Genomic DNA, 15,477 nt, shown 5'->3' on the forward strand with positions numbered 1-15,477 from the left:
TAAATAAATTTAGATGTAGTTCGAATAGTAAATTATTATTTTATTACAAATTAAATTCAAACTTTATTATAAAATGATAAAAAATAATATTAATTTAATCAATTATCAAATTACTCAAACTTTTATCAACCAAATTACAAATTAAATAGTTATTGTTTTAATTTAATTGATTTAAAAAATTTATAAAACTTAAAACCCAATAAATTAAAAAACTAATATATTTTTTTTTAAATAAAAGTTTAAATTAATTAAGCTTTAAAAATTCGAATGATTCAAATAATTAATTCAATTTAACTGATCTTTTAATAAAATTAATAAGTAATTAAAATAAGACTTCGAATTAAAAAAAAAAAATCGAAAGTCTAACTCAACCTAATTCAAATTGGGATTTAACCCAAAAAAATCAGAATAAAAGAAGAATTTCATAAGAGGCCTCCATACTTCTACAAATACAAGTTAGCCCATTTTTAGATTAGATGATTGTAAATTGCAGGAGGCGTAATTAGCTGGGATCCCGTTCCTAATCATTTCTACCAAACAAAAAAAGACGATGCAGACAGCATGTTCTTCCCTCAAACTCACCCTCCCTAAGAACAAAAAACAATGGTGCAAATAGGCTCAAACTGTACAGTCCCTATCAGCACAAGTTACCCTACACAGCGTCAAGAAAGAATAGTTAGGATTGAGTGATGCTCGGATTAGGCTTCAAAGCTTTATCAAAGTAGCTGCGGATGTCAGGGATGATTCGTTGGATGAGATGACAATACCTGCAGATTTCAAACAAGAATTGTTAAGACTGAAGAAATAGAAACCCAATGCCTCACAAGTTTAGTAGAACGTACCCAGGTACGATGCTTAGTTTATCGAATTGCTCCAAAATAAACAAGATACAATTTTGCCTCAAGGACATTGCGTTGAATGCCTCAGATAATTCATACATGCTGGAGATGTTGTCGATGCTAATATCCTGCATAACGGATTCAGAACATTCAAAACAAGAATAATTGCAAGCTAAGAACGCAATGGGAAATAATTTTGTTCACCTGTGCAATGCTATATTCACACAGGCGTTTGAGGCCCTCCAGAAGATACTGATCGGCAGCTCTTAGGAGGTCTTGTGCCACCATGTTGGTAACCTCGACTGATCCTGTGTATATGAACCTGCAGATGAGCAAAATATTAGAAAATTTGAAACTTAGAGAAAGAAGAACAGACAGAACAACATTCACCTCATCATTAATTCAAAAATCTCCCATCTTATGTTGGGAATCTCAATGTCTCTTGCATCCTTCTCCTATGAAAAATTTAAGAACCAATCGTTCAGTGATCCTCAGATATAGAGAAGAAGCATTTGCTCATCTCATGTTTAGAAACTTTTCAAGCAGCAAATTGTGAAGGGAAATGAAAATTCATACACTAGCTTCCTTAATTACCCTATATCCGCCATCAAACATTGCTCGAAATGCATCGGATGAAGCGAGCAAAGCAATCCGATGTGCAAAGAAGCATTTGCCTAGAAGAACAGAACTCAGAAATTTCAGCAAGTAATTAATTGCTTACTCAAATTTATTTAATTTTATTAATCATTGTATGTACATGTTAGTGTAAAAGAAATCAGATGAGTAAGAGTATTCCACAACCTTCAACAAGAAAAGTAACATCTGACAGTGTGGAATTGTTCACATATTGCTCACCAAGATAAACCTACACAAAGGATTAATTGGTAAAACATGCATCATAGAAACAAAAAAGGTAATAATAAATGGAAACGTCCCAAAATCACAAGAATATAAGCATCTTTAAAAATTTAACATAATCTTTAACTCCTGATCTTTGACATATGTTAGGCAGGAGGTTATAATTACATATTGGTGCTTTGAATTTTGTATCACATCTGCTCCGATGTCAGGCTCACTATCACTCATATAGTCCCATATTAGACACCACTGGAAAAATTAGCTCATCCTAACTTAACACTTCTCTCAACAATGTGTAAGCAATACATCTCACATGTATCAATTGATACAACACGAGATTTGAACCTACAAAATGAGGCTCAGTGATTCAGCAAACATAAGTAATTATTAATGAGAATAAATTCTCACAATGTTTGATGTCATCAGAGAAAAAATAGTAGACAGGCCCCATGTCCTTGCAAGCCACAAGGGAGATCAGTTATGAAGACAACAATAACCAATGGCAAAGCTACCCCAGTAATCAATTCCACATGCTTACATCTACTCTTATCATGCCAACATCTTTTGTCCTGTTACCAGAAAAGCCTAAAGCAATACTGTCCAAGAGATTCAAACAATCGATATGCAAATGGTCACTCTTGAGACTTTAAAAATTTTAAGTAATGAGAGCCTCACTTATGTTTGTATTTTTTACCCTATTTTGGAATATATATATAGGTCATTGTAACAAACCTGAGGGGTAGGGGAAGGAGGAGCAGCATCCACAGAAGAAAGCATCTTAGCTTTGTTGGCCATTTTGTAAAGAGCAAATGAACCATCCTGCTGCTGCTTTAAATTAGTAGACCCTACTAATTCAAGAAGAATATCCATCCCTGGTAAGAAAAAACAATTTTGATGAATGCAAAAATCACAAGAGAACAAACAAAATAAAACAGTCTTGAGCAGATGAATATGCTCATATTTGAACAAAATCAATACCATTGTTATCAATGAAAATTCTTCTTTGTTCTTCAGGTGGGCATAGGTGAGCAAGAGCCAGTGCTACACGTCTTTGAAAAGACTTCTCTCCAACTCTCATCAAATATAACAAATGCCTCAATACCTGAAAAAACAAAAACACAGCAACTCATGTTGATAACAAATATAGACTAAATTTATTACTTGGAATATGGATATTATTGTCCATCAACACATAAAAGGATTGAAGAAATAAACCAAATAGAGACTCACTCGTCCATTGATTTTCTCCTCCAATCTTTTCAATGTTTTTGCAATGCAATCTTTAGTTGCCTGCAACTCAGTTTACATCTCTTATGACCACTTTGAACAAAACAAAGTACAAACTTGTGCACAATGGAAAGCAAACACACCTGGACAATGAATTCACCGTCTTGTAGTCTCTGAACACCTCCTACTTTGACAAAATCGACAACATTATCCTGAAAAAGAGACCATCAGATTCTGCTCAATTTGCCCATAAATGCATGAATACAATAAAACAGACAAATCACATAACAAAAATTCGATGTTGATTCACCTCATTCTCTGCAATTCCATAAAGAGCAAATGCAGCATTATGCTGCAGAGATCCATTTTTTGAGTCAAGAAGTTTTAGCAAAGGCACCAAACCACCATTGAAAACAATACCAGCTTGGTTGTGTGAGTCCTACATGCAACAAAGATCTTTCAGATTAAGCAAACATGACTGTTTATTTATTGACATGAAACAAATTCAACCATGAGATATAAATAGAAAGAAAAAATAACATAAAGGGACCAAGTTTAATTATCAAACAACAGAAGTCATCTATCTGTAAGCCAATGCAATACTGAAATCACCTTAAGATAATTAATCATTACAATTTAATATCAGTTCCTATATTCTCCATTTAGTAGATGCAAAAATGTAGTTATATCTAAAGTATAAAATGAGCAGGACATCAATAACAAAAATCTAACTCCAAAACTCCATACCACAGAATCATGAAAGCATGAATGCTAGACGATTGTTAAATAGCCCTTTGGAGGTACTCTATCAGAATTTCAATGGAAGAAGTGGCACAACAGTATTAAGTAACAAGTAACATCCTGAGATATTTTAAATGCATTTTACACTGATGTACATATAGACAGCAAGTTAATGGCAAACCAATGATAATCAAAGCACATAATTAAAGCAAAGAATACAAAAAATATAGAAATCTAAGAGATGTTGTGCTTATCACATAAAAGCAAAGAGATTAAATGGTGAAGTATCTCAAAAACCTGTGCCAATCTTCCAAGAGCAAATGCAGACATCTCCTTTAGTTGAAAATCTAATGACTGAAGCATCTCAATTAGAGGTCGTAGTGCACCCCTTTGCACAATGTGCACCTGCAGGAAAGTAAAGGTTGCAGAACATTCACATGGATTGAATTCTTGACCCAATGCATCACAACATTGCCCACCAGGATAGGCAACCAAAGAAAAAGATTGTGAGAAAGAAGATACCTTGCATTCTGAATCAGCTGAAGCAAACTGCCCCAACAGCAAGGCTGCTTCCCTTTGGCTCTCAGTGCAACATGAACTGCAAGCAAGAATGCTTGATTTAGGTAGTGTGTGACAAATGTCTAATAACCTCAAAACTTAACTATGTGAAATTCAACATTTCAAGTGTAGAATAAGACTGAGATCTAGTTCAAAACTCAACAGTAAATAAAAGTCAATGCACAAATGAAAAGTTATTTTAAATCAATTAAGAAATTAGTTGACATGCAAACAGGTCAAAGCCTCAAAGATGATCAGTAATCACAAAGTTACTTGAAATTAATGAACCCCGATATTCTATAGTAAAGTGCTTTGAACTAAATATTTCACTTTAGAGAGCAGTAACAGAGAATTTGAAATTTAGATTTACAACAAAACATTAATACATGATCAAACAAATTATGTGATGATGAGGATACCTTAATAAGCCAATCACTGGTTGCAATGCTCCTTCAGTGAGAACTTCTTTCTTTATGTTAGGGGATGAATGAACAAGATTTCCAATAACGCCGACCTAAATATCATAAATAATCATATGATCTGATGAGCAAAAGGAAACAAATAGTATTAATCTTAACAAGTACAGTTATCACTAGTATCTTCAACTTATTGTGCATATTTACTTAAAAAATACAAGATAAAAATAATACTGCTTCATACGTTTCATTCAAAAATAGAAATATTCTCTACAACCTACAACAGTAATAGTTTGCATTTCAACTCCAGAATTTACACCAACACCTTACATGAAATTTCACATATTTCTTGTTAGAAAGCCTCAATGGATATGATGATAACTATGCAAATTAAAGCTACAGTAGGAACTGAGATAGTATAAAAATAATCTACAACCCTTAGATAATTATCAAGGGGCCAGATTTCACTGGTTGTATATTGTTCTGAGTCAATAGATTTTGATTTTACACATCCCAAACCCAGGGTTCATTGTTCATAAGAAGAATTGAGGCCCTGGAGGAGATGGAATTACACAAGGCAAGCCTTCCAGTTGGTAAGAGATAATCCCCAATCAAGTCAGACCCACAAAAAAGAGTTCTTGGCAACAAGCTTGGTAGCAGGCAACAAAAGCAGCCTCTGGGAAAGTGGTGAAATTAATAGAAGGATATGTCGCATGTTGTGGGATAGTTTCTGGCAAGACAGCTTCAGCCTTCTCCCAAGGAAAACAGCCTAGGGAACAATGAAGTACTCAAGTGGCATTACCTGATGGAGATAGAAGAAAAGCTCCTAATGATGGTGGGCACAAGGACAACATGGAATGAGAGGACCCACACAAAATGCAATAAGCAAGAAAAGAAAGGGATGGCTTGACAACAGAAAGTGCACATGGAAAGTAGTGTGTTAAATACTGAATCAAAATTTAGCTCTGATACCAACTAATACACACCAAAATCAAAATTTCAAACTAATATTTTATAATAAAGGATATGATTATATGAAAGGGTGAGGGTGAAAGACTCCAACTCAAACAAAAATGAAAAATAAAATAAAAACTTATAATAAAAAATTAGAATCTAAAACTCTTAAAAATTAAATTATAATTTGCATTATCCACATCCATCTACCATAAGCTGAGAGGTAAAAAGGGCCTTTAATTCACTCCCTTACCACTCCTATAACAGACTTCTTCACCACTGCAGATTGGCACAACAACCTCAAGAGACAGCATAAAGAAGTATCAAGGTCCATCTCAACACATCTCAAGTATCAAAATGGCCTATTATCTCAAGGAGTAAGGACCAATACATGTCATATTAACTGACACTCCAATCAGTAATTCAAACAAGCACTCCATGTTAAAGTTATTAAGCAATATATGTTTCTCTGCATTAGATTACCGCTTCATAATGGATGGCAGGATCTTCTGAGCAAAGCATGAGAATCAATGTGGGAAGAGCCTTACATTCCACAATCTGCAACAATGATTTAGAGCAAAACAAAGGTTTATATAACAGAAAAGGTATTTCAACATCAAAAATGAATATATATATATATATATATATATATTACCTGATTTTTGTTACTGTCATTCTTAAACGCCAAAGTCCGCAAAGCACCTGCAACAGCTCTCTGTACCTTCAGATCTGTAGATTCCAACAGTTGCACAAGGGGTGGAATCCCACCTTCATACCTGGAAGGTATCAAAGACAAATATAAACAGAAAGTTATATAGGGTAAATGTTGAAAATTGATGATCAGTTTTGTTTGCAAGAACCTGACGTATGTTTTGATATTGCTATTTTCATGAGCAAGATTAGTAATTGCATCAGCTGCTCGCCTAACAACACCATTAACTGCTCGGCAGTTGGAACCTTTCTTATGCCTTTTTAAGAGATTTACAAGCAGAGGCAAGGCACCAGCATCAACTATGAGTTGCTGATGTTCAGGCTGTTAAATAAAAAAGCACACCTTAAGGAACATCATGTAAAGAGTCAAAAATAACACAACTAAATATGAATTATGTCAAAACACAATATATACACATCATCACTGATTCACTGTGTAATCAGACCAAGTAATGTATAGCAGTTCTCCCTGTATAAAATGACACTCAAAGAAACATCTGGTAGGTAGCATTCCATTAAAGATGACTTTGGACAATTGGGATGGAGAATTTGTACTAAAACTTTGTTGCTTCATGCAACAAACATGGGGGCACAAACTTTGTTGTATCTTTAGCCTTTACATACCAAATTTTATTTATCAATTGAATAATTAAAGAGACTACTTGAATTTGTTTTCTCTTTCAGTTCTAACACGTTCTCCTCTTCTCTATCAAACACTCTTCTGCTTGATCAAATTGATGTTGAACTCTAAATTTCACTTTTTACCATGCCTTTTTCCTAACTTTCTATTCAAAATTCAATATTTTCTAAGTCCTATTTCTCTTGTAATGGAGTCAATGCCAGAACCTTACTCTTTATCCACAAACAACATTGAGGTCCAATAAACCTATATAAGGGCTTCTAAGAAACCAATAAACGTAAAATCATAAAATGAATAACACTGACTAGACTGCAGAAATTCTTGGAATCCAATCTTCACAAAGAAGATAGTATTCAACGATTGTTAAGAGTGGTGGAACATTTGGAATTGCACTTTGTTAAAAGTCCATATTCCTGCAGCTTTCTTGCTTCTCTTTTATATAAAAAAAAATCCATTTACAAATTTACCCGGAGGCACAGGGGAAAAAACATTCCGTTTCTAAGTAACAACAGTAACCAAAATCACAAACATTTCGGAGATCGGATAAAAATCAGCTACTACAATACCTTGACGGCAAGCAGACCGAGAGCAAACGCGCTCCCCTTCTCGACCTCGTGCTCAAAAGGGCGATCTCCTCCGCCCGAACCGACATCCCTTACCAGCAGAGGCGGAGGCTCTTGCAGATGCTTCACCAGCGCCGGCACGGCCCCTCCTTCAACGATCGCGTTCACAACATCCTCTGCACAACAAATCAACACCCAGATCCATTAGCGCCACTTAAAATAGCCTCGCCGACAACAAATATAAACCCTACACGCTAAAGACCTAAGTTCTACGGGAACAAGAGCTTCGGTCAGACCGTTTTTAGCGAGCTCGGCGAGGACGTGGGTAGCGCGCTTGGCAGCGGTTCGATCTACGAGGCGCCATGAGAAAGCTCGCTCCAGGACCTCGACCTGGGCCCGGACCTCGCGGGCGAGCGATTGATGCGAGCGATGGCAGCAGATCTCCTCGACTCCGATCTCCTCCGTCTCCACCTCCATCGAGGACGGAGAGGCGTCGGCGGCGACGGCGCCGTTGCTGCCATCCTCCTCCAGCTTCCGCTTCTGCCCCTTCCTCCGCTGCCGCTGATGCTCCGCCTCCATCGGATCGATCCGAACTCAACGAGATAGTACGAAGAGAAAGCAGCAACTGGGAGGTAGGGCGAGAGAGAGAGAGAGAGAGACCTACACGAGGGCTATTTTTTTTCCATTTATTGCAACCATAAATGGATATTTAAAGGGATTATTATTGGGCGCACACAAACCTGTGCCTCGCGCGCGATTAATTAGAACGGAAGGATCTTCTCCAGCTATTGTTGCAAGGCGGTCTCCATAGAATTATTATAAACCGTCCAAATTAAAAATAAACGGTAGTGATAATTTAGATAACGGATTTCGCTGAAAATAAGCTTGCAGTGAATCCGCAGGGACAGAACAACATTCACCTCATCATTAATTCAAAAATCTCCCATCTTATGTTGGGAATCTCAATGTCTCTTGCATCCTTCTCCTATGAAAAATTTAAGAACCAATCGTTCAGTGATCCTCAGATATAGAGAAGAAGCATTTGCTCATCTCATGTTTAGAAACTTTTCAAGCAGCAAATTGTGAAGGGAAATGAAAATTCATACACTAGCTTCCTTAATTACCCTATATCCGCCATCAAACATTGCTCGAAATGCATCGGATGAAGCGAGCAAAGCAATCCGATGTGCAAAGAAGCATTTGCCTAGAAGAACAGAACTCAGAAATTTCAGCAAGTAATTAATTGCTTACTCAAATTTATTTAATTTTATTAATCATTGTATGTACATGTTAGTGTAAAAGAAATCAGATGAGTAAGAGTATTCCACAACCTTCAACAAGAAAAGTAACATCTGACAGTGTGGAATTGTTCACATATTGCTCACCAAGATAAACCTACACAAAGGATTAATTGGTAAAACATGCATCATAGAAACAAAAAAGGTAATAATAAATGGAAACGTCCCAAAATCACAAGAATATAAGCATCTTTAAAAATTTAACATAATCTTTAACTCCTGATCTTTGACATATGTTAGGCAGGAGGTTATAATTACATATTGGTGCTTTGAATTTTGTATCACATCTGCTCCGATGTCAGGCTCACTATCACTCATATAGTCCCATATTAGACACCACTGGAAAAATTAGCTCATCCTAACTTAACACTTCTCTCAACAATGTGTAAGCAATACATCTCACATGTATCAATTGATACAACACGAGATTTGAACCTACAAAATGAGGCTCAGTGATTCAGCAAACATAAGTAATTATTAATGAGAATAAATTCTCACAATGTTTGATGTCATCAGAGAAAAAATAGTAGACAGGCCCCATGTCCTTGCAAGCCACAAGGGAGATCAGTTATGAAGACAACAATAACCAATGGCAAAGCTACCCCAGTAATCAATTCCACATGCTTACATCTACTCTTATCATGCCAACATCTTTTGTCCTGTTACCAGAAAAGCCTAAAGCAATACTGTCCAAGAGATTCAAACAATCGATATGCAAATGGTCACTCTTGAGACTTTAAAAATTTTAAGTAATGAGAGCCTCACTTATGTTTGTATTTTTTACCCTATTTTGGAATATATATATATATATATATATAGGTCATTGTAACAAACCTGAGGGGTAGGGGAAGGAGGAGCAGCATCCACAGAAGAAAGCATCTTAGCTTTGTTGGCCATTTTGTAAAGAGCAAATGAACCATCCTGCTGCTGCTTTAAATTAGTAGACCCTACTAATTCAAGAAGAATATCCATCCCTGGTAAGAAAAAACAATTTTGATGAATGCAAAAATCACAAGAGAACAAACAAAATAAAACAGTCTTGAGCAGATGAATATGCTCATATTTGAACAAAATCAATACCATTGTTATCAATGAAAATTCTTCTTTGTTCTTCAGGTGGGCATAGGTGAGCAAGAGCCAGTGCTACACGTCTTTGAAAAGACTTCTCTCCAACTCTCATCAAATATAACAAATGCCTCAATACCTGAAAAAACAAAAACACAGCAACTCATGTTGATAACAAATATAGACTAAATTTATTACTTGGAATATGGATATTATTGTCCATCAACACATAAAAGGATTGAAGAAATAAACCAAATAGAGACTCACTCGTCCATTGATTTTCTCCTCCAATCTTTTCAATGTTTTTGCAATGCAATCTTTAGTTGCCTGCAACTCAGTTTACATCTCTTATGACCACTTTGAACAAAACAAAGTACAAACTTGTGCACAATGGAAAGCAAACACACCTGGACAATGAATTCACCGTCTTGTAGTCTCTGAACACCTCCTACTTTGACAAAATCGACAACATTATCCTGAAAAAGAGACCATCAGATTCTGCTCAATTTGCCCATAAATGCATGAATACAATAAAACAGACAAATCACATAACAAAAATTCGATGTTGATTCACCTCATTCTCTGCAATTCCATAAAGAGCAAATGCAGCATTATGCTGCAGAGATCCATTTTTTGAGTCAAGAAGTTTTAGCAAAGGCACCAAACCACCATTGAAAACAATACCAGCTTGGTTGTGTGAGTCCTACATGCAACAAAGATCTTTCAGATTAAGCAAACATGACTGTTTATTTATTGACATGAAACAAATTCAACCATGAGATATAAATAGAAAGAAAAAATAACATAAAGGGACCAAGTTTAATTATCAAACAACAGAAGTCATCTATCTGTAAGCCAATGCAATACTGAAATCACCTTAAGATAATTAATCATTACAATTTAATATCAGTTCCTATATTCTCCATTTAGTAGATGCAAAAATGTAGTTATATCTAAAGTATAAAATGAGCAGGACATCAATAACAAAAATCTAACTCCAAAACTCCATACCACAGAATCATGAAAGCATGAATGCTAGACGATTGTTAAATAGCCCTTTGGAGGTACTCTATCAGAATTTCAATGGAAGAAGTGGCACAACAGTATTAAGTAACAAGTAACATCCTGAGATATTTTAAATGCATTTTACACTGATGTACATATAGACAGCAAGTTAATGGCAAACCAATGATAATCAAAGCACATAATTAAAGCAAAGAATACAAAAAATATAGAAATCTAAGAGATGTTGTGCTTATCACATAAAAGCAAAGAGATTAAATGGTGAAGTATCTCAAAAACCTGTGCCAATCTTCCAAGAGCAAATGCAGACATCTCCTTTAGTTGAAAATCTAATGACTGAAGCATCTCAATTAGAGGTCGTAGTGCACCCCTTTGCACAATGTGCACCTGCAGGAAAGTAAAGGTTGCAGAACATTCACATGGATTGAATTCTTGACCCAATGCATCACAACATTGCCCACCAGGATAGGCAACCAAAGAAAAAGATTGTGAGAAAGAAGATACCTTGCATTCTGAATCAGCTGAAGCAAACTGCCCCAACAGCAAGGCTGCTTCCCTTTGGCTCTCAGTGCAACATGAACTGCAAGCAAGAATGCTTGATTTAGGTAGTGTGTGACAAATGTCTAATAACCTCAAAACTTAACTATGTGAAATTCAACATTTCAAGTGTAGAATAAGACTGAGATCTAGTTCAAAACTCAACAGTAAATAAAAGTCAATGCACAAATGAAAAGTTATTTTAAATCAATTAAGAAATTAGTTGACATGCAAACAGGTCAAAGCCTCAAAGATGATCAGTAATCACAAAGTTACTTGAAATTAATGAACCCCGATATTCTATAGTAAAGTGCTTTGAACTAAATATTTCACTTTAGAGAGCAGTAACAGAGAATTTGAAATTTAGATTTACAACAAAACATTAATACATGATCAAACAAATTATGTGATGATGAGGATACCTTAATAAGCCAATCACTGGTTGCAATGCTCCTTCAGTGAGAACTTCTTTCTTTATGTTAGGGGATGAATGAACAAGATTTCCAATAACGCCGACCTAAATATCATAAATAATCATATGATCTGATGAGCAAAAGGAAACAAATAGTATTAATCTTAACAAGTACAGTTATCACTAGTATCTTCAACTTATTGTGCATATTTACTTAAAAAATACAAGATAAAAATAATACTGCTTCATACGTTTCATTCAAAAATAGAAATATTCTCTACAACCTACAACAGTAATAGTTTGCATTTCAACTCCAGAATTTACACCAACACCTTACATGAAATTTCACATATTTCTTGTTAGAAAGCCTCAATGGATATGATGATAACTATGCAAATTAAAGCTACAGTAGGAACTGAGATAGTATAAAAATAATCTACAACCCTTAGATAATTATCAAGGGGCCAGATTTCACTGGTTGTATATTGTTCTGAGTCAATAGATTTTGATTTTACACATCCCAAACCCAGGGTTCATTGTTCATAAGAAGAATTGAGGCCCTGGAGGAGATGGAATTACACAAGGCAAGCCTTCCAGTTGGTAAGAGATAATCCCCAATCAAGTCAGACCCACAAAAAAGAGTTCTTGGCAACAAGCTTGGTAGCAGGCAACAAAAGCAGCCTCTGGGAAAGTGGTGAAATTAATAGAAGGATATGTCGCATGTTGTGGGATAGTTTCTGGCAAGACAGCTTCAGCCTTCTCCCAAGGAAAACAGCCTAGGGAACAATGAAGTACTCAAGTGGCATTACCTGATGGAGATAGAAGAAAAGCTCCTAATGATGGTGGGCACAAGGACAACATGGAATGAGAGGACCCACACAAAATGCAATAAGCAAGAAAAGAAAGGGATGGCTTGACAACAGAAAGTGCACATGGAAAGTAGTGTGTTAAATACTGAATCAAAATTTAGCTCTGATACCAACTAATACACACCAAAATCAAAATTTCAAACTAATATTTTATAATAAAGGATATGATTATATGAAAGGGTGAGGGTGAAAGACTCCAACTCAAACAAAAATGAAAAATAAAATAAAAACTTATAATAAAAAATTAGAATCTAAAACTCTTAAAAATTAAATTATAATTTGCATTATCCACATCCATCTACCATAAGCTGAGAGGTAAAAAGGGCCTTTAATTCACTCCCTTACCACTCCTATAACAGACTTCTTCACCACTGCAGATTGGCACAACAACCTCAAGAGACAGCATAAAGAAGTATCAAGGTCCATCTCAACACATCTCAAGTATCAAAATGGCCTATTATCTCAAGGAGTAAGGACCAATACATGTCATATTAACTGACACTCCAATCAGTAATTCAAACAAGCACTCCATGTTAAAGTTATTAAGCAATATATGTTTCTCTGCATTAGATTACCGCTTCATAATGGATGGCAGGATCTTCTGAGCAAAGCATGAGAATCAATGTGGGAAGAGCCTTACATTCCACAATCTGCAACAATGATTTAGAGCAAAACAAAGGTTTATATAACAGAAAAGGTATTTCAACATCAAAAATGAATATATATATATATATATATATATATTACCTGATTTTTGTTACTGTCATTCTTAAACGCCAAAGTCCGCAAAGCACCTGCAACAGCTCTCTGTACCTTCAGATCTGTAGATTCCAACAGTTGCACAAGGGGTGGAATCCCACCTTCATACCTGGAAGGTATCAAAGACAAATATAAACAGAAAGTTATATAGGGTAAATGTTGAAAATTGATGATCAGTTTTGTTTGCAAGAACCTGACGTATGTTTTGATATTGCTATTTTCATGAGCAAGATTAGTAATTGCATCAGCTGCTCGCCTAACAACACCATTAACTGCTCGGCAGTTGGAACCTTTCTTATGCCTTTTTAAGAGATTTACAAGCAGAGGCAAGGCACCAGCATCAACTATGAGTTGCTGATGTTCAGGCTGTTAAATAAAAAAGCACACCTCAAGGAACATCATGTAAAGAGTCAAAAATAACACAACTAAATATGAATTATGTCAAAACACAATATATACACATCATCACTGATTCACTGTGTAATCAGACCAAGTAATGTATAGCAGTTCTCCCTGTATAAAATGACACTCAAAGAAACATCTGGTAGGTAGCATTCCATTAAAGATGACTTTGGACAATTGGGATGGAGAATTTGTACTAAAACTTTGTTGCTTCATGCAACAAACATGGGGGCACAAACTTTGTTGTATCTTTAGCCTTTACATACCAAATTTTATTTATCAATTGAATAATTAAAGAGACTACTTGAATTTGTTTTCTCTTTCAGTTCTAACACGTTCTCCTCTTCTCTATCAAACACTCTTCTGCTTGATCAAATTGATGTTGAACTCTAAATTTCACTTTTTACCATGCCTTTTTCCTAACTTTCTATTCAAAATTCAATATTTTCTAAGTCCTATTTCTCTTGTAATGGAGTCAATGCCAGAACCTTACTCTTTATCCACAAACAACATTGAGGTCCAATAAACCTATATAAGGGCTTCCTAAGAAACCAATAAACGTAAAATCATAAAATGAATAACACTGACTAGACTGCAGAAATTCTTGGAATCCAATCTTCACAAAGAAGATAGTATTCAACGATTGTTAAGAGTGGTGGAACATTTGGAATTGCACTTTGTTAAAAGTCCATATTCCTGCAGCTTTCTTGCTTCTCTTTTATATAAAAAAAAATCCATTTACAAATTTACCCGGAGGCACAGGGGAAAAAACATTCCGTTTCTAAGTAACAACAGTAACCAAAATCACAAACATTTCGGAGATCGGATAAAAATCAGCTACTACAATACCTTGACGGCAAGCAGACCGAGAGCAAACGCGCTCCCCTTCTCGACCTCGTGCTCAAAAGGGCGATCTCCTCCGCCCGAACCGACATCCCTTACCAGCAGAGGCGGAGGCTCTTGCAGATGCTTCACCAGCGCCGGCACGGCCCCTCCTTCAACGATCGCGTTCACAACATCCTCTGCACAACAAATCAACACCCAGATCCATTAGCGCCACTTAAAATAGCCTCGCCGACAACAAATATAAACCCTACACGCTAAAGACCTAAGTTCTACGGGAACAAGAGCTTCGGTCAGACCGTTTTTAGCGAGCTCGGCGAGGACGTGGGTAGCGCGCTTGGCAGCGGTTCGATCTACGAGGCGCCATGAGAAAGCTCGCTCCAGGACCTCGACCTGGGCCCGGACCTCGCGGGCGAGCGATTGATGCGAGCGATGGCAGCAGATCTCCTCGACTCCGATCTCCTCCGTCTCCACCTCCATCGAGGACGGAGAGGCGTCGGCGGCGACGGCGCCGTTGCTGCCATCCTCCTCCAGCTTCCGCTTCTGCCCCTTCCTCCGCTGCCGCTGATGCTCCGCCTCCATCGGATCGATCCGAACTCAACGAGATAGTACGAAGAGAAAGCAGCAACTGGGAGGTAGGGCGAGAGAGAGAGAGAGAGAGACCTACACGAGGGCTATTTTTTTTCCATTTATTGCAACCATAAATGGATATTTAAAGGGATTATTATTGGGCGCACACAAACCTGTGCCTCGCGCGCGATT

General features: G+C 36.5%; 1 protein-coding gene across 1 annotated transcript; it reads right to left on the reverse strand.

Annotated features, from left to right (window-relative positions):
• Positions 1 to 441: 441 nt before the first annotated feature.
• On the reverse strand, positions 442 to 15,399 carry LOC122043815 (ARM REPEAT PROTEIN INTERACTING WITH ABF2-like). The gene is made up of 35 exons (XM_042604391.1): positions 15,015 to 15,399; positions 14,722 to 14,894; positions 13,664 to 13,836; positions 13,459 to 13,579; positions 13,287 to 13,361; positions 11,853 to 11,947; positions 11,398 to 11,473; positions 11,173 to 11,280; positions 10,445 to 10,573; positions 10,278 to 10,346; positions 10,138 to 10,197; positions 9,886 to 10,009; positions 9,640 to 9,779; positions 8,839 to 8,902; positions 8,632 to 8,711; positions 8,426 to 8,492; positions 7,804 to 8,100; positions 7,511 to 7,683; positions 6,454 to 6,626; positions 6,249 to 6,369; positions 6,077 to 6,151; positions 4,643 to 4,737; positions 4,188 to 4,263; positions 3,963 to 4,070; positions 3,235 to 3,363; positions 3,068 to 3,136; positions 2,928 to 2,987; positions 2,676 to 2,799; positions 2,430 to 2,569; positions 1,641 to 1,704; positions 1,434 to 1,513; positions 1,230 to 1,294; positions 1,044 to 1,161; positions 843 to 967; positions 442 to 767 (listed from the first exon to the last, which is right to left on the reverse strand). Exons 1-35 carry the CDS (start codon positions 15,295 to 15,297, stop codon positions 677 to 679), a joined length of 4,020 nt encoding a protein of 1,339 aa, XP_042460325.1. The 5' UTR covers positions 15,298 to 15,399; the 3' UTR covers positions 442 to 676.
• Between the last annotated feature and the right edge of the window lie 78 nt (positions 15,400 to 15,477).

The sequence above is a fragment of the Zingiber officinale genome, chromosome 2A (assembly GCF_018446385.1).
Source record: "Zingiber officinale cultivar Zhangliang chromosome 2A, Zo_v1.1, whole genome shotgun sequence".
NCBI classification, from domain to species: domain Eukaryota; kingdom Viridiplantae; phylum Streptophyta; class Magnoliopsida; order Zingiberales; family Zingiberaceae; genus Zingiber; species Zingiber officinale.

Bases quoted from the DNA above. Each gene is read 5' to 3' on its own strand.
- LOC122043815 (XM_042604391.1), bottom strand. From the start codon at position 15,297: ATGGAGGCGGAGCATCAGCGGCAGCGGAGGAAGGGGCAGAAGCGGAAG. The intron at 13,362-13,458 runs GTAATATATATA...TCATTGTTGCAG, and splicing joins ATGACAGTAACAAAAATCAG to ATTGTGGAATGTAAGGCTCT. The intron at 11,474-11,852 runs GTATCCTCATCA...TCTTGCTTGCAG, and splicing joins CCAGTGATTGGCTTATTAAG to TTCATGTTGCACTGAGAGCC.